At 40.6% G+C, this 19,141-nt stretch overlaps 1 protein-coding gene across 1 annotated transcript; it reads left to right on the forward strand.

The window, feature by feature from the left end:
- Positions 1 to 840: 840 nt before the first annotated feature.
- On the forward strand, positions 841 to 18,731 carry mpnd (MPN domain containing). Its single transcript, XM_036578095.1, has 13 exons — positions 841 to 1,042; positions 3,492 to 3,694; positions 5,669 to 5,890; positions 7,730 to 7,841; positions 8,004 to 8,085; positions 10,366 to 10,462; positions 11,299 to 11,371; positions 11,712 to 11,788; positions 13,185 to 13,353; positions 14,815 to 14,885; positions 15,025 to 15,114; positions 16,171 to 16,263; positions 18,309 to 18,731. Exons 1-13 carry the CDS (start codon positions 1,039 to 1,041, stop codon positions 18,393 to 18,395), a joined length of 1,380 nt encoding a protein of 459 aa, XP_036433988.1. The 5' UTR covers positions 841 to 1,038; the 3' UTR covers positions 18,396 to 18,731.
- The last annotated feature ends 410 nt before the right edge of the window (positions 18,732 to 19,141 follow it).

Genomic DNA, 19,141 nt, shown 5'->3' on the forward strand with positions numbered 1-19,141 from the left:
AAGCTCCCTCACAGAAAGTTACTACATGAAATGGTTATGAATTCACTGCCTGATGACTGAGACACTGTTTTATGATAGTTTTTTGGCCTGAAACATATATTTAAACTCAGTTCATGGTGGAGGGATACATGCAGGGTGTCGTGAGGCAAAATAGTCCCCCCAAAAAACTTTCTTTTTCCCAGATTTTCCACTATTTTCCCATCATCTACATTCCATATAAACCCAGAAGACTCGTGTCGGTTCACTGGTGGTTCTGGATAGTAAATAAAATGTCTATATTTGTGTTGTAGTCATGGCGACCCCTGGTTCCTATCACCACCACTGTAAAGACATCTGAACCATTTCACACCAAACCACTCTGAATCACTCCGTTTACATCTCAAACACTGCGTTAAACAGACATTTTTGACAGTTTGGCCCTTTAAGTCCAGTTCGTACTTCTGCCTTTTTGTGGTAAATACTATATAAAATGCGCTGCTTTGTCGCCCTCTAGCGGACGCACTCGTGTTGGCAGCATTACCGTAATTCCTCTACTAATCGCTCCTGTCCGGCTGCTCATTTGACCACCGGAAAGGAAGGGGGGACAAAAACGGCGCTAGCGAGAAACCACAACACAGTATCCTAAATCTGCTTCACACTTTTATCTTACAAGAACGTAGTGTCCACCCTTAAGTGGGGCTGGTCAACGCAAAAGGGCTTAAACACAGCCGTGAAGACGCATAAGCAGCGACAGTGTGCCGAGGAGAGAATGACAAGGACGGGCAGAGGGAGAAAAGGGGAGGAGAGTGACATTAAAGCAACACTAACACAACAAGGAAACTCCACACACACACACACACACACACACACACACGCACACACACACACGCCTGCATTTGATGCTTTTGAATAATAGCCTGCTGGCTAGCTCAGCGAAGTGTTCTCGCAAAAATAAAGCCCCAAAAGCAGCGGCTGCGCTGACCAAAGTGGCCGAAACAGAGCGTCTCAGCCGTGGAGCTCTTACAAGTACAAGCGCCGGCCGACGGCTCGCGGGAGACGATGGGTGAGAATTAAAAGACAAACAGTGATTTTGTTTCCTTTCTGTCTTCTAATGACCGGATGAAATTAATAATCAGCAGGCCGCGCGAGGCGAGGAGTAGCCAGAACAGGGAAGAAGAACAAAGATGGCACCACGGATCTCCAAACAAAAAGCCCATCGGCGCGCGCTCAGTGATTTTATTAGGGGTTTCATTCCGGTCCGCGTTAAGAAATAAAGGCATTATTCTGCACCTGAGCAAAGTTAGCAGCCATCGTGACCAGACGCGTCCACACAGCAGGGGTCAGACCACAAAGTAGCCCGGTCTCAACTTCCAAACTTCCAAACCACTGGTTTTCTTGTTTTTTTGTTTACACTTTGAAGCTTCCACTTTTATGCACTTTTAATATGCAGGCAGATGTGCCAGTGCACGTGAGTCAGATGTGTTGGCTACAGAGTGAGGCAAATGAAAAATGTCACTTTTTGAACATTTCATCCTGTAATTATTATTTTTTATCTTCTTAGAATGTAGAATACGGTTGTTTTTATTATTATGTATTTGCTTATTTTGCGTGTTGTTCATCTGTTTATTGTTGTTAAATGAATAAATAAGAGGAAGACGGCAGCTGAGCTGATGGAGCACAGTTTATTCATGTGAACCCCGTATTTGGGGGTTTTTCAGTGCACTTTTATAGAGCAGTTTGCATTTTGCAGCGTCTGCTTCTTAAAATCAGTACAGCTGCAGGTCTGCTCCGCTAATCTCCGACTCCATTTGTGGCTTTCCTGTTGAGTCATTCTTAATTTTCACAACATTTGCTGCTCTCACACACTTCACAGCACGGAGGCTCGGCCCGTTCACACCAGACTGTGGGTCATTCTGCAGAAACAGACACCTTTCGGTCTCTCCATAGGAGTCACTGGTGTTACTGGTCATCATTGGTGTTACACATAATAAAGGAACACCAGAGACATTTTTAATGAACAATGCATTTTACTAAATAACTGCTACAGAGCATCAAACCACATGATGTCAATCATGGAACATCCACTAAAATATGTAATTTAAACCATTTGTGTTCTATTTTTTCACAAATACCTCAGAATAAAGTCGGTCACACCAGTGACTTCAGCTAAAAGCTTCATATGAAATCATGAGCTAAATGAGAAAATCTCTGATAACTGAAAGACACAGTGGACTCACCATGTGCTTTTCTTCATAGATCCTCAGAAAACAGGTAAAAGGAAGTCGAGTGTGTCATCAGTGTGACTTTTATTTTAAAATAAGAGATTTTTTGTTATGCAGTAACACCAGTGACACGACTCCCGGGGACAACATTCATTATATATTTTATAATATTTATTTGTTTTCTTTATGCCATTTTATTCATATATTCCATAGTCATGTATAGATTATTGTAGTTAAAATTGCAGAAAAATGTGTTTTCTTTCTTCAAAATATGGCCTCAGCCTTCACACCTGACTGTGGGGACGAGCTCTTCTGTGGTGCTTGGAATTCTATATGATTGATTTAAAAAACAATCTTGCTAAATTGAGGCTCAGGAAGGTGTAATTGTTAAAATAACGTATTGTTTTATTTTAAAATATAAATAAATTGTAACCCGAACATGTTTTTAAGTGTAATATATCTGTAAACGCTAGGGACACAAACATGGACGTTTCTGTAGAATGTAGTATGTCCAAAAGTTTGTAGACACCTGCTCGTCCAGCATTTCGTCTGAAAATGATGAGTATTAATTAGGGCTGTCGTGATTACTTGATTAAAATCGAGTACTCGCTTAAAAAATGAACAGAGGGGGTGCTGTTAGCACTCAGATTGCTTTTGAGAGGAAACCCACACCAGCAGGAGCTCGCAAATGCATGTATATTTGTTGTTACACATTTTATGTATGTAAAGTCTAATTTAATGTTCGCTGTTTTAAATGTGCTCACATGTTTATACGATTAAATGTAATAATAATAAAAATAATAGTTTAGATTACAACATCAATTACTAATTTACTCAATAGCGACAGCCCTGGTATTAATAGTGAGCTTGTGCTGCAGTAACAGCCTCTACTCTTCTGGGAAGGATTTACACTAGATGTTGGAACATTGCTATGAGGATTTGATTGAGCATTAGTGAGGTCAGGTGATGTTGGATGGTCAGTTCTGGATCTCCAACTCATCCCAAAGGCATTGGATGGAGCTCCATTATCCAGAGAACACAGTTCTAATGTTCCACAGCCCAGTGCTGGGGGGCTTTAGACCCTCTAGCCCACTCTTGGCATTGGACATGGCACAACTGAATGGCTGTATCAGCAGTGGGTGGACCTACATTCACTCATTAGAAGGACCACCCATATATATATATATAGTGACATATAGTGTCTCTAATGTGAAAGACTGTAATCTGTAACCAGGATAATGTGAGTGTCCAGCTTCACGCGTGTCTGTGTCTGTGTTCGTTCTCCCTCAGGTTCAGAGCCGCCTTCGTCTCCTCAGGTGGTGGAGGAGGGAGGTGATGAGGAGGATGAAGAACTGAGCGGAGGAGAGGATGCTGAGCTCAGAACGTCTGCAGGACGGGGGTCCGTTCTGACCCGCAGGGGCATCACGCTCAGAGTGTTACTGAAGGACGGCCTGGTGGAGCCTGGAGACGGAGTTCTGTCCATTCACTACCTGGTACTGCTGACCGCCTGTTCATAAAAAATGGATTTAACCCCTGATATTCTCAGGCGTAGTACATCCCGAAACTTATCATTCAGTAATTACACGCAAAACAGTGCGAACCAAGCTATTCTTAAGTTTTGGAGCGAGGAATAGAAGCCGTGACTTGACAACATCGAGCAACAACAAGCCGTGACCTGGCCATTTAAGGGCCAAGTGAAGTCCAGTCTCAGTTCTTTGTGTTTGTATATTTTGTTGCTGTTAAAACTTTTTTTTCTCATGATAAATAAATCAATACAAAGAGTCCAAAAATTACTTTTGAGAAAATTATGAAATTCTATGGGTACGTAGTGTTCTCCTGCCGTCCAGCAAGCCCATATTCATCCTTCAGACGGCCAGATAACATTTTTCCACTGCCCCAGTCCAGTGTCAGTGTGCTTTACACCACTCCAGCCGACACTTGGCATTGTGCATAGTGATCTTAGGCTTGTGTGCAGCTGCTCAGCTGCTGAAAGCCATTAGTGAAGCTCCTGATGCTCAGTTCTTGTGCTGAAGTTGCTCCAGAGGTAGTTTGGAACTCGTAGTGAGCGATTCAGCAGAGGATAGACCATTTTTACAAGCCACAGTGCTTCATCACTTGGGACCCTGAGAGCTTACGTGGTCTACCGCTTTATGGCTGAGCCTCCAAGAGGCTTCCATTCCACTGTAATAGCCTTTACAGTTGACTGGGGCAGATTTAGCAGGGCAGAAATTAAACACACTGACTTGTGGCGAAAATCATGAGTTTAATCCACAGTGATTCCACCTCCAACCGTGTCCATGAGTCCAAGAGAGCATAACTGTCCTCTCTCTCACTTTCTCTCTCTCTCTGGGTGGGTAGGGTGGTCCTCCCTCTCCCTACATCACTCAGCGTGATGCTAGCCAACACAGGCACCTGACAGCTGACGTAACAGGCTTAGCTGTTAGTGTACTTCCTCGAATGTGATCCTTCAGCCGTACAATGATGTTAGCAGCTGTTTGAGAAGATGTGGAGCTTCATGTGACTTGGAGGAAGAGCGTGCTGGCCTTCACCCTTCCAGCTTAGTAGGACCACCTAGCTAGAGGGTGGGATTTGGCTTTGGAGGTGGGGGTTGGTGTAAAAACAACGAAATAGAGCAAGCCAAGTTAGTGAACCTGTAGGACGTCACGTTTACACAGATAATATTCAGGAATACTCTATACAGAGAACATGAGAAACTGATGTAGTAAAGGGGTTTCCAGAGCCTCGGCCCAGGGGAGTTTAGTGTTTTCCCTGATCAAAAACACCTGATTTAACCTTTCGGGTAGTTGTGAGTCTCTTTATTGCTCTTTTAAAGCCTTTGAAGTCTGGAGTTGTCGTTTTGTTATGCAGTACAAAATTAATTAAATGTAATTACATTTTTAATTACATAGTTACTTAATAAATGATATTTGCAATCGATTTATGTTCTGTATGGACAGGTTTGAGTGGTATGGACTGAAAGCTTAGAGCTTCTCCATTGACAAACAGTGACTCAAACTGTTAGAAAAGGTGTTTTGTGGTGTAGAAGTCAGTGGGGGTCTAGAGGGGCTAAAGAGGGGCTAAATCTGACATGTAAAGGTTATTTGCTTGTGCTTATAAATGAATGATTACATTGAATATTATAAGTGATTCCTAGAGCTTCTCCCATTTCCTACTCTGTTATTATCTTCTTCACTTCTGCAGCCCTGACCTCTCTCTCTCTTTCTCCTCTCTCTCTCTCTGTCTCTCTCTCCCTCTCTCTCTTTCTCTCTTCTTTCTCTCTCTTCTCTCCCTCTCTCTCTCTCTCTCTCTCTCTCTCTCTCTCTCCCTCTCTCTCTCTCTCTCTCTGTCTCTTTCTCTCTCTCTCTCTTCTCTCTCTCTCTCTCTTCTCTCTCTCCCTCTCTCTCTCCCTCTCTCTCCCTCTCCCTCTCCCTCTCTCTCCCTCTCCCTCTCTCTCTCTCTCTCTCCAGGGGAAGAATTTTGTGGGTGATTTACTGACAGATGGAAAAATCCGCTGGGTGGAAACAGGGCAAATCTTCAACTCTCCGAGCGCCTGGGCCACACATTGCAAGCGGCTGGTCAATCCAGCCAAAAAGTCCGGCTGCGGCTGGGCATCGGTGCGCTACCGCGGAGAAAAACTGGTCCAGTACAAAACCAGCTGGCTCCGCAAGTACCAGCCCAGCGCAGATATGGTGAGAGAAAAACACAGCACGATAAAAACAAGCAGAGCATGAACTAAACAAGCAGGACTTATAATATCTGCACAGAAACATATGGTGCTTTGAATTTACATGATTGTTACACATCAGTAAAATGTGTTATAACAACACAGTTCTTTCAGTCAGTAAACCGAATTAGCAGTTGAGTTGCTTGTGCTTGTTTTGATGCTGCACGCTTGGGACCAGAGGCGTGGCCAGGCTACAGACATGAAATATGAGGTGTGGCAATAGTTAAGTAAGTTATTGATGTTTCTCTATACACTGTATTCACATGACATAAATATTTGTTCTTAATTACATAAATGTATAGTTACATAATGAATTACATTTGACAGTTGATTTACATTCTGTGTGGACAGACTCGAGTCTGCACTTCTGAGTCTTTTCTGTTTGTTTCAGGGTCAAAAAAATGAGAAAACCAGCAAAAATGTAAAAAAATAGTTTTTTTCTATTTGCAACACAAGACTGTACAGACAACAATAACTTTAATAAGTTATTAAGAAATAAAAAATCCTCTTTTACTTACAAACACAAACAAAAAATATAAGAACAGACATATATAAGGCATATGCTTACATGCTAATAAGCATGTATGTCTATTAGGGATGTAGGAGGGTCGAGTATTGTAATAAAGGCTGTAATAACACCACTATACTGCACAGTGCTGACTAAAGGCCAAGAACATCACGCTTTACAGATAAATGTGTGATTTGTTCTCACCTTTGTGCTCTTGAATGTGTAGAATCTGTTCTTACCTAAGAACAAATCCCAAATTAGAAAACATTGGTGAATGTCAGAGTCTTTAAGAAGAATGAGGTCCAGTGTTCCAACAGTGAGTCTCTACAGATAGCAATATTGTAAATATGATAAATTCACGCTTTCAGAATCGTCATTCAAAGCATCTTTTTCTAAATTCCTCCTTTACCAGCCTTTTGTGAGATACTGTAGAAATGCTAGGAAGCCAAAATAAACAAACGTCCAGACTCAGACTGTAACAACACTCGTCTGGCCTTGGCAGCCTTTCTACACCCCACAGTCGAGGTTAAATGAAACACTGTTTTCAAACATGCTCTCTAGGTGATAAAGTGGAATTCCACCAGAATTTTCAGAATTTCTGCATAGGTCAGTGTTTGAGGTGTAAACAGAGTGACTCAGAGTGGTTTGGTGTGAAATGGTTCAGATGTCTTTACAGTGGTGTTGATAGGAACCAGGGGTCGCCATGACTACAACACAGATATAGACATTTTATTTACTATCCAGAACCACCAGTGAACCTACACGAGTCTTCTGAGTTTATATGGAATGTTGATGATGGGAAAATAGTGGGAAATCTAAAAAGAGTAATTTTCTTTGGGGACTATTTTGCCTCACGACACCCTGCATGTATCCCTCCACCAAAAATTGATTTTAAAAAGCAGGTTTAAGGCCAGCATATATATATTGTAGCAAAACAAAAATTCATAGCCATTTCATGTAGTAACTTTCTGTGAGGGAGCTTTTAGAGGTGGACGTCTGGTTCCTATCACCACCACTGTGAGCAATTCTGACTCTGTAAGTTTCTCTAGAACAGAACGTATCACACCAAACCACTCTGAATGGCTTTGTTTACATCTTAATATATGTAAACATTTATATGTGTACAATTCAAATAAATAAATAAATAAATGGGATGAACTGGAGTGGTGTTTGTGATCCAGGGTTAATGTAGGATGAGGCGTTTGAAGGCGTGTTCATGATGATCTGGGAAACTTACTGAAAGCATGTTTAACCATACTGACGGCTGACCACCTTCTTCTGTCTCTGTGGTTTCAGAGCCTGGCCAGTGAGGGAGAGGAAGATGAGATGGGCGATGACGAAGAGGAGGAAGGGAAGACGGCTGTTCCGGCGGAGGAGAAAAACAGGAAGTCCAAAACAGAACTGCACGGTGGGCCGCTGCTGTGTCACATACACACACATAAAAAAGCCTCAGTTTCATCCCGTATCAGAGAGTGAAGTGTGCACTAAAGGCAGAAAGGCAGGTTTATGTGAAGGGGACTGTGTGTGAGAGTGATCACTAATAGGATGCTGGTCTGTTAATGTGTGACAGACATCAGTGCGGTGCAGAAGAGAGGAGACCGAGAGAGAATCCCTGTCAGATACTGTACACTCGGGACCAGAGACGTGGCCAGGTAACAAACATGAAATATGAGGTGTGGTAATAGTTAACCATTAGAGATATTAACGCTGTTTCTCTATACACTGGAATACGTACACATATATGTACACTGATCAGGCATAACACTATGACCACCTCCTTGTTTCTACACTCATTGTCCATTTTATCAGCTCCACTTACTATATAGGTGCACTTTGTAGTTCTACAGTTACAGACTGTAGTCCATCTGTTTCTCTGATACTTTGTTAGCCCCCTTTTACCCTGTTCTTCAGTGGTCAGGACCCCCATGGACCCTCACAGAGCAGGTACTATTTGGGTGGTGGATCATTCTCAGCACTGCAGTGACACTGACGTGGGGGTGGTCTTTTAGTGTGTGTTGCGCTGGTCTGAGTGGATCAGACACAGCAGTGCTGCTGGAGGTTTTAATCACCTCAGTGTCACTGCTGGACTGAGAATAGTCCACCAACCAAAAATATCCAGCCAACAGCGTCCTGTGGGCACTGATGAAGGACTAGAGGATGACCAACACAAACTGTGCAGCAGCAGATGAGCTATTGTCTCTGACTTTACATCTACAAGGTGGACTGACAAGGTAGGAGTGTTTAATAGAGTGGACAGTGAGTGGACACAGTGTTTAAAAACTCCAGCAGCACTGCTGTGTCTGATCCACTCGTACCAGCACAACACACACTAACACACCACCACCACGTCAGTGTTACTGCAGTGCTGAGAATGATCCACCACCCAAATAGTACCTGCTCTGTGAGGGTCCATGGGGGAGTCCTGACCACTGAAGAACAGGGTAAAAGGGGGCTAACAAAGTATGCAGAGAAACAGATGGACTACAGTCTGTAACTGTAGAACTACAAAGTGCACCTATATAGTAAGTGGCGCTGATAAAATGGACAATGAGTGTAGAAACAAGGAGGTGGTCAGAATGTTATGCCTGATCGGTGTATAGTTACATAATGAATTGCGTTTACTTTTGATTTACATTCTGTAGACTCAAGTCTGCACTTCTGACTCTTTTCTGTTTGTTTCAATGTCAAAAAATGTTAAAAACAGCAAAAATGTAAAAAATATTTTCCTTTTTGCAAAACAAGTCTGTACAGACAAAAATAATAAGTTAAAATCATAAAATATCTCCTATTTTACATACAAACACAAACACGGTGTGGGTTGAACATTGAAAATGTGCACTTTCCACACAATTTCACAGCTTGTTTTCATTACCAAGAGAAATTATTTATATAAAATAAAAGAAGAGGCATATATGAGGCATATGCTTACATACTTATGAGGCATATATGTCTATAAGGGATGTAGGAGGGTCGAGTATTGTAATAAAGGCTGTAATAACACCACTAAACTGCGCAGAAGTGCTGACTGAAAGCCTGTTTGCTAGCTGAGAACATCACGCTTTACAGATAAATGTGTGATTTGTGCTTCATCAGCATGCAGTGGTAACAGGTTACAGGTATTTCCCCAAAGCAGCCTGACAGTGCTACAACATTTTGGTGCAGGTGTAGCAGCAGCACTCAAATACAGTACAGTGTGTGTAATTACCTGCCTCGCCATATTTATGTCATAAAACTGCATCACAGATCAATATAAAGTATAGCCGCAAGCGGCAATGAGCGGGTCAAAGCACATGTTAGCCTAATTGGGCCTAATAGGCAACCATGGTGAAAAGTACAGTGTGCCAAACAAATTTAAGCCAAAATACCAGACCAGGAGTGTTGCCTGACTATGTGCACACAAACTACACCTACCCACCAAGTTTGGTGTCTCTAGGGCTTAAGGTCTCTTCTCCACAACACATTTTTCAGGAGAAAAAGAATAATAATAATAATAATAATAATAAGAAGAAGAAGAAGAAGAAAAAAATCCAAGCAAAAGCAATAGTAAAAAAACACAAAAAACAAAATAAAAAAGGCAAAATAAAAAACAATAAATATGCTGATTACTGATTTGGTGTTTTGAGCAAAAATCTGCCTTTCAGTTCTTCAATATGTTTAGTCGCTAAAACACAGGCAAGTTTAGAAGTGCAGAGTTAAAATATGTGCAGAGGCTCTTACTGAGGTCTTTAGTGGCCTAATATCATTTTTTAAAACTTCAATCAAGTGTAGCATTAAATCTCAGTGTGTAGCTTGACTGTGGCTGTGATACCGTCTATTACCGCACCACGTATCTGAGTGTCCAGAACCAGAGTGAACAGGGTGTGTTGTTCTGGCTGTTTTGCAAATAATAAGAAAATGTATTTTTTAATTTATATATAATTTTCTGTCTTTAGAGATCCTCACACGCTCGTGGAGCTGTCTGCCTTCTCCGCTATCAACCGCTTCCAGCCGTTTAACGTCGCTGTGTCCAGCAACGTCCTGCTGCTAATGGTAAATACTGCCCCTATTCAGAGATTGAAAGGAACATACAGTATCAGTAACATATTCTGGTTATACTATATTTCCGCTGTTATTGTGTGATTTCATCTCCATTCTCTTTTGTTTACTTTTTAGCACAGTTTGTTTGTTAAATATGCCTGAAAATGAATTGTATTTAGGCATTTGGTTCCTTTGTAACCCCTTAAACGATCTGTATGTGGATCCACACTTCAGTCCCTCACTCACTATTACAGAACATACACATTGGTTTTGTAGCAGGTACTGAATAATTTATAGTAGATACAGAATAATGCATAGTATATATTAAATAACTCATCGTGGTTACTAAATAATTCTTAGTATCTACTGAATAATTCATAGTATCTACTGAATAATTAGTAGTTAATGAATATTTTTTGTAGATGCTGATTAATTCATAGTAGTTACCGGATAATTCGTAGTAGCCGCTGACTATTACATAGTAAATACTAAATATTTCAGAGTAGATACTGAAAAAGTCTTAGTGGCTACTGAATAATTCATAGTCAATACTGAATAATCTATACCTAATAATTCAGTAGTTATTGTATAATTTGTTATATATACTGAATAATTAATAGTTGTATTTACTCAATTCGTATTTACCGAATAATACATAGTAGATACTGAATAATACATATTAGGTAAAAAGTAATTCGTAGTACATATTCAAAAATTCAGAGTAGATGCTCAATAATTCATAAAGGAATATATACAGTAATATATATTAAGATGAGAAACTGAAAGAAATGCAGTTTAAGAATTATAATAATTCTAAAATGCAATCTCTTTCTAATCTTCCTCCTCAGGATTTCCACTGTCATTTGACCACGAGCGAGGTGGTGGGCTATCTCGGAGGCCGATGGGACACTACAACACAGCGTAGGTTTTACCTCTCAGTGACTTTTCCATATAACTAGGGTTGCATGATATAAACAATATATTATACAGCCCTATTTATCTTCCTCAAGCCTCTAAACCAGTCACGGAACGTTTTATTGTGTGTGTGGATGAACCAGTTCAAATTATCCAACATAAGTTCATTTTGTCAAAATGTTAAAATAATGCAGGTCTATTGTTATTGTGTTTTTACATGTTGTAAGGTTTAGCATTATAACTGAAATGTGGAATTTCATCCAGACAGTACAGGCTTAAAATAACACCCCCCACTATTTTGGTTTACACCTCTCATGGTCCCAATATCATCTCCTGTCTCCCTCAGTGCTCACAGTCTTGCGAGCTTTCCCGTGTCGCACGCGATTGGCCGACAGAGAGGCTGCACCTGCTGTGGAGGAAGAGGTCAGTTCAGATATCACACCTGGACATGTCTGACCTTATTATGGTTTAATGCAGGGGGTCTAACAGTGCCTGTAGAGTCTAATCTTAACTCTCTAACACAGCTGATCTGCCTTATGGAGGTTTGCAGCCTAGTGTGTTTGATTTGGACAGATCTCCAGGACATTTTAAGCTCATTTTTGAAGTTGTTTTTAGCCCAGTTCTGTGTGCCCATCACCCATATAACAGCCTCATGCTATTAACCCATATTATTCAAATACACTTGTTAAAATCTGATTGGCTGATCTGTGTTTGAGCAGATATACGCACATCTATGACCCCCTCACTACAGTTTAATTCTGTATTAATGCACCGTTCTGCTTTGCACGGACCACTGAACATGTGTATGAAGTAAATGGCTCTAAACATTGTTACACATAAGAACCCGGTTCTGTTTACACGTATTTTCTTAACAACTAGAACTAGTCTGATCGACTCAGCAGATAGCTAACAGGTATTGGCATTCTTTGTTAGGCATTAAATTTAAAGGATTCATGGTGAAGCTGTAAAAGAAAAAGTGAAATATGTTACTTGAATGTCTTACAAGGTTCAAATGTAGTGTTTTTAGTATGTCCTCCATAGATAGTGTTAGAACCAATGCAGGAAAATGCACGGCACTGATAGTGTGATGCTAACACAACACAGCAAATCACATAGAGATTCTAGCATTACCATTGAGGTGGTAGTTTGATAAGGAAGAGCTACTCATAAGGTGTAGACTTTTGCATTAAACACTGCTATACTCTGATATTTTCATGATTATACGACAGCAGCGTGAGTGAAATGACAGCAGTGTGAGTGAAAGTTGTTTTCATTCAGCGACAGATGTGCATTTTACTGTATTGTATTTTGTCGCTGCTCTATAAAAGCCACTCAGTGCCGCACGTTACAGTGATTTTACTACGGATAAGGTTTACTCTGCTTCGTGTTCACTGTGAAGCACCCCTTACCCAAAATAAAATCACTGTCATGAGTTATTGCTCTATTTAGGCAAAACCTGCCCTTCATACCAAGGCAGATACTTTGACGTGAAGCTGAGTGTTGAAGATAAATATGGCCAAAGAAATAGTATGAAGCTCCTTTATGATAAAGTAAACCTTCAGGCTTTTGTTCCAGTTTGCCCGTCAAAAAATCTCCACCCTGGAGAGCGTTTTCAAAAATCTCTGCTTTCAGTGAATGACAGGAGGCCAAAGCAAAGAGAAAAAAAAACTATGATGTCAAAAATGTGTGTATATGCATAACTTAATTGAACTAATAGTGCAGCATGAAGTAAAACTGAGAAGATTCAAAATTTCAGTGTAAAGGAGGAATGTTTTTCCAGACCTCTTTGCAGGCAGTATAATTGTGTCTGTCTCTGCAGATTTGTCAGAATCTGTTCATGCGAGGGCTGTCACTGGTGGGCTGGTACCACAGTCACCCTCGAGGCCCCGCCCTCCCGTCTCTACAGGATATCGATTCACAGATGGACCACCAGCTCCGCCTCCAGGGCAGCAGCAACGGCTTCCAGCCCTGCCTGGGCATCATCTGCGGTGAGACAGGATTTTCCACTTTGAAAAAAAAACTGGAGCAGGAGTTCGTCTCGCTGTGAAAAGTGAGAAACACCAGCTGCTGAATCAGAGCACCGCTGAGATCGCTCTGGCCGCACCGACAGGAAAGAGGCTTTTAATAATGCGCAATATGCATGTTTAACCACTTAACCTCTGAGGGTGCCTGTGTGGATCCACACTTTAGTTCCTCACGCTCAAAACCGCAGAACTGCAATTCACTTGACTGCATGTGAAGCCAGGTGTAAACACCCCAATTACAACCGGATCACTCAAACCACATTCAACTGATCTTTTTCCACATTTAACAGAAGTGTAGACGGAATGCGTTTTCGTTATCCGTATACAGTCGTGTGGGTGGAAATGCGTCTGCTGCAAGGGAACGAAAGGAGGACATGCAAGTGTGTAGTGTGTAGAGGCTTCATGCACTGTGGGCTGATGAAAGACTCCAAGCCGAGATTGTCGACTCATAACAGGGCGAAACGTAAACAACAGTAAAACTGAAACAATCAGATCTGATCTGGTCAAACTGGAGATGCAAAGAGTGAAAAAAGAGTAACTGCAGTTTGGTCGAGATACTGAATAATTCATAGTAGATAGCGAATAATTCATAGTTGATACAGAATAATTTATAGTAGATACTGAATAATTCATAGTGTGTACTGAATAATTCATAGTTGATACTGAATAATTTATAGTAGATACTGAATAATTCATAGTGCGTACTGAATAATTCATTGTAGATACTTAATAATTCATAGTAGAGGAGGTGACATACGTCCAAGACAACTTCCTATTCATAGTAGATACTGAATCATTCATAGTAGATACTGAATAATTCATAATTGATACTGAATAATTTATAGCAGATACTGAATAATTCATAGTGCATACTAAATAATTTATAGTAGATACTGAATAATTCATAGTAGACACTTAATAATTCATAGTGGATACCGATTAATTCATAGTAGATACTGAATAATTTATAGTAGGTACTGAATAATTCACAGTGCATACTGAATAATTAATAGCATCCACTGAATAATTCATAGTAGATACTGAAAAAATCATAGTGGATACTCAGTAATTCATAGTAGATACTGAATAATTCATAGTTGATACTGAATTATTCATAGTGCATACTGAATCATTAATAGCATCCACTGAATAATTCATAGTAGATACTTAATAATTCATAGAAGATACTGAATAAATGTTAGTAGATACTGAATAATCCATAGTGGATACTGAATAAGTCATGGTAGTGACTGAATAACAGGTCTTAAGAAGTGTAACTGTGTAGTATAAATGCGCCTGTAACATTTTCTGCACCTGCTGTTGGTGAAGACTTCAGTCATTCCACTTTCAGAGTTTTTCTCTTTTGAACAATGTTGTAATGAAGCTTGTTTGATTGTTGAGGCTTTACCTTTTTTTTTGTTACAGGACCGTATTACCATGGCAACCAGGGCGTGGCATCAACCATCACTCCATTCTGGGTGGTCCCTCCTCCAGAGGTATCTAACATGATCTTGACATCTCAGAATTGTGAAAAAAAACCACCAAAGACAAAATGCAGAAACTTTCTGCCTCCCTTACACTAATGTGAGAGACAGCATCAGTGTGGAAATACAGTCCTCTCTCTTTCTCTCTCAGCAACGGCCGAACGACTACGGCATCCCAGTGGCTGTGGAGGTGACATACGTCCAAGACAACTTCCTCACTACAGACGTCCTCAATGAAATGGTACGGAAGAAATAGAAAGAAAGACAGCAGCTGGAATCTAAAAAAATAGTTATTGCATTAAAGTACTGGTGTCACCACATTCACGTTCACATGTATTCAGGCAGGATTAGTAATGCAATTATTACTGGATGCAAAATGACGCATTACTCCTGGTTAAATTGATCCCCTGGTAACCTCCATGTCTGTTAATAGTCCATCAGACTCTGTGGAAATGGGTTTTCACGTTTTTTCTTAAAGGGGTAAAAGTATAATTAAAGGGTTAAAATGTAAACAGAGTGGAGTCGTTCAGAGAGGTTTGGTGTGAAACGCTCTGTTCTAGAGAAACTTACAGAGTCAGAACTGTTCACAGTGGTGGTGATAGGAACCAGACGTCCACCTCTAAAAGCTCCCTCACAGAAAGTTACTACATGAAAAGAAATACGCTGCTTGATGTCTGAGACTTTGTTTTATGAGAGCTTTAGGGAAGCTTTTGGCCTAAAATGTATATATTTTTTTTAATCAATTAATGGCTTAGGAATACATGTCAGATTTTCCACTATTTCACCATCATCATCATTCCATATAAAAGCTCAGACGACTCGTGCAGGTTTGCTGGTGTTTTTGGGTAGTAAATAACATGGCTATATTTGTCTTGTAGACTGTGAGGAGTCATACAGACATTAAGTACAAAAAAAAGCAGAAAACATACATTTAACAGAAAATCACACAGAAGCCTCAACAACTATATATCATTTTTTCGGTATTTAGTGTTTCCACTCTTTTCAGGAGACTCACTTTCAGTTTTACAAAGAAATCTGCAGACACACCTCCAGAGTTCAGTCTTAGAAGGTAGTTTTTTGAGCTCCACTTTTGAAAACTGCTTTCATTTATTTTCCTTTGACTTCCTCCTTCCTTACGCAAGTGGATTATCTGATATCTAATCTCCTCACAAATATCTCCTAAAATATGAACAACTTGACTTAACAGCTGCAGGACTGCATATTAAATAAATGAAGGGTGGTCTCTGACGTCTGCTCAGCACTGTGTGTGTGTTTTGTGTGTGTGTGGTCACTGTAGATGCTGCTGGTGGAGTTTTATCGGGCGGCTCCTGACCTGGTGAACTTCAATCAGATGTGGTCTCCTGATACCTCAATACTGGACAAAATCAAGGTCTGTCCACACCCACCTGTTGTTACTGCATCTATAACAGTGCATGTTATGCTGTATTATACACTGATCAGGCATAACATTCTGACCACCTCCTTGTTTCTACGCTCATTGTCCATTTTATCAGCTCCACTTACTATATAGGTGCACTTTGTAGTTCTACAGTTACAGACTGTAGTCCATCTGTTTCTCTGATACTTTGTTAGCCCCCTTTTACCCTGTTCTTCAGTGGTCAGGACCCCCATGGACCCTCACAGAGCAGGTACTATTTGGGTGGTAGGTCATTCTCAGCACTGCAGTAACACTGACGTGGTGGTGTGTTAGTGTGTGTTGTGCTGGTCTGAGTGGATCAGACACAGCAGTGCTGCTGGAGTTTTTAAACACCTCAGTGTCACTGCTGGACTGAGAATAGTCCACCAACCAAAAATATCCAGCCAACAGTGTCCTGTGACCACTGATGAAGGGCTAGAGGATGACACAAACTGTGCAGCAGCAGATGAGCTATCGTCTCTGACTTTACATCTACAAGGTGGACTGACAAGGTAGGAGTGTCTAATAGAGTGGACAGTGAGTGGACACAGTGTTTAAAAACTCCAGCAGCACTGCTGTGTCTGATCCACTCGTACCAGCACAACACACACTAACACACCACCACGTCAGTGTTACTGCAGTGCTGAGAATGATCCACCACCCAAATAGTACCTGCTCTGTGAGGGTCCATGGGGGTCCTGACCACTGAAGAACAGGGTAAAAGGGGGCTAACAAAGTATCAGAGAAACAGATGGACTACAGTCTGTAACTGTAGAACTACAAAGTGCACCTATATAGTAAGTGGAGCTGATAAAATGGACAATGAGCGTAGAAACAAGGAGGTGGTCATAATGTTACGCCTGATCGGTGTGTGTTATTGCTGTTTCATGGCAAATGTGGTTCCACGTGGCCAGTTCGGTTCAGCTTATAATTAGCATGTAGCTCATGGCTGCTCTTCTGCATACACTACCAAACAGAAGTCTGGAAATCAGCCCTGATTCTCTGGCTTCAGGACATTCTTTAGCAGTCCGAGGTAGAAACCACCCACTGTCGATAAAGCTGTGCTGCTGCCTTCTGCACATCCAACGCCCTCCCTTATGAAACACAAACAGGGACTTAAAAGATGTTTATGCTGTGAATACATCAGTTAAAAACAACAAAGAATTCACAGCTACAGCTGTGAGCTTTAGTCGTTTTTATAGGCTGTAAAAACATTATGTATTAAACCTAGAGCAAAAACTACCAAACCATACCAGAGCAAAGTTGGCTTCTAACAAAGTTTCTGACCAGAAAGCGTGTTTGTTTTGTCCAGTTTTAGCAGGCATGCTTGGTAGTGTGGTGTTATAGTGTCGCGTTGAAAATAGTGATGAAGAAAGGTGTCACAAATCAGCAATAGCTAGGGGGACAACGATATATTCACACAATATCGCAAGTCTAATGCGATCCAAATACTAAACGCTGTGTAGTAAACCTGTAGGATGCTCTATCTGTAATCTTGGGTTCTGTGAACTACATCTACATCTGTCAGTGCCTATAATACATAGATTTTACATGAGGCCGTTCAGGCTTTTTGTATGATTCACAGTTCAGTTGCACCGTTTCATAAGATCACTCTTTTGCACGAGGATGTGCCACTTTGCAGTCTTTGGTTTTAAAATAAAATGAGTGTTTTTATTTTTAGTATATCGCTGTTGTCAGATGAAAACCTTGTATCTCCAAAACGGTAACTTTACAGGAGAAGGAAAAAACCTACTTTACTTTTAATGTAAGTCAATGGAACCAGACGTTTTCCCAAGTCATTTTGAGTCATTTCTTTTGGTCCATTCATCATGAAATTTACACACAATGTAAAGATAAACAGGCATTTTCAGATTATGTCAAAAACTGAAAAACAACAAAAATGGAGATACGAAGTTTTCTTACGACAACAGCGATATCTATTAATATCTATACTAAACTCTGAGCTTCTGCACTGAATTATCTGAATTCTCACCCTCTGAATGTGTTCTCTTTCCCAGGCGTCTCTCAGTGGCCATGCACCCAAAGACCAGGCCTATTCCCAGATTCTGGAGCACGTGTACAACCAGCTGCGCAGCATACAGTGAAAGGGCCTTCTCACACTGTGTTAGACGTATATGTAGGGCATTTTCACACAGCATGGTTTCTCAGATCAGTATAGCTCTTCTCCTGTTTCACTGTAGTGGCTTGTAGGTCAATCTGAGAGATCCAGCTTTGCGAAATATGCTCTCTAGACCTGACCTGACCTGACCTGACCTGGGCCCAGATTTATCAGACTTAGTGTGTGCATCCTGATCTGGGATCGTATTATATTTAGCATATGTACAGTCGTGTGCAAAGGTTTGGGTCAGATTACCTGTTTTTGTTGACTTTCTAAGTGTAAATAAGTGAACACATCCTCTACAGAGACACACTGCTGCACATTTTAATACACAGTTACTGTTTATTTGCTAAAGTGAACATATTGGGGGAAAATAAAACCTAAAATGTGACACATTCTATATTTAAATTTTTCCTACATATTAAATTCAGCAAATAAATATCAATTGTGCATGAATGTGTTCACTATAGAGGATGTGTTCACTTCTTTTCAAGCAGCAAAACATGTCATTTGACCAGGGGCGTTCAAACTTTTGCATATGTCTGTAACAATTAATAGAATTACATGAATTGATGTGAGCAGATTTTAGACCATATTCTGAGAAGCTTGATAAATATGGGTCCTGCACTGAATTTACTCGATTCAAATGTTATTCATTCCCAAAAAAATAAAATATGTCAACATGATTATTGCTAAAATTGAGTAAACTGAAAGGCAAAATTGTGTTGATGC

This window comes from Colossoma macropomum, unplaced genomic scaffold (assembly GCF_904425465.1).
Source record: "Colossoma macropomum unplaced genomic scaffold, Colossoma_macropomum, whole genome shotgun sequence".
Classification (NCBI taxonomy): domain Eukaryota; kingdom Metazoa; phylum Chordata; class Actinopteri; order Characiformes; family Serrasalmidae; genus Colossoma; species Colossoma macropomum.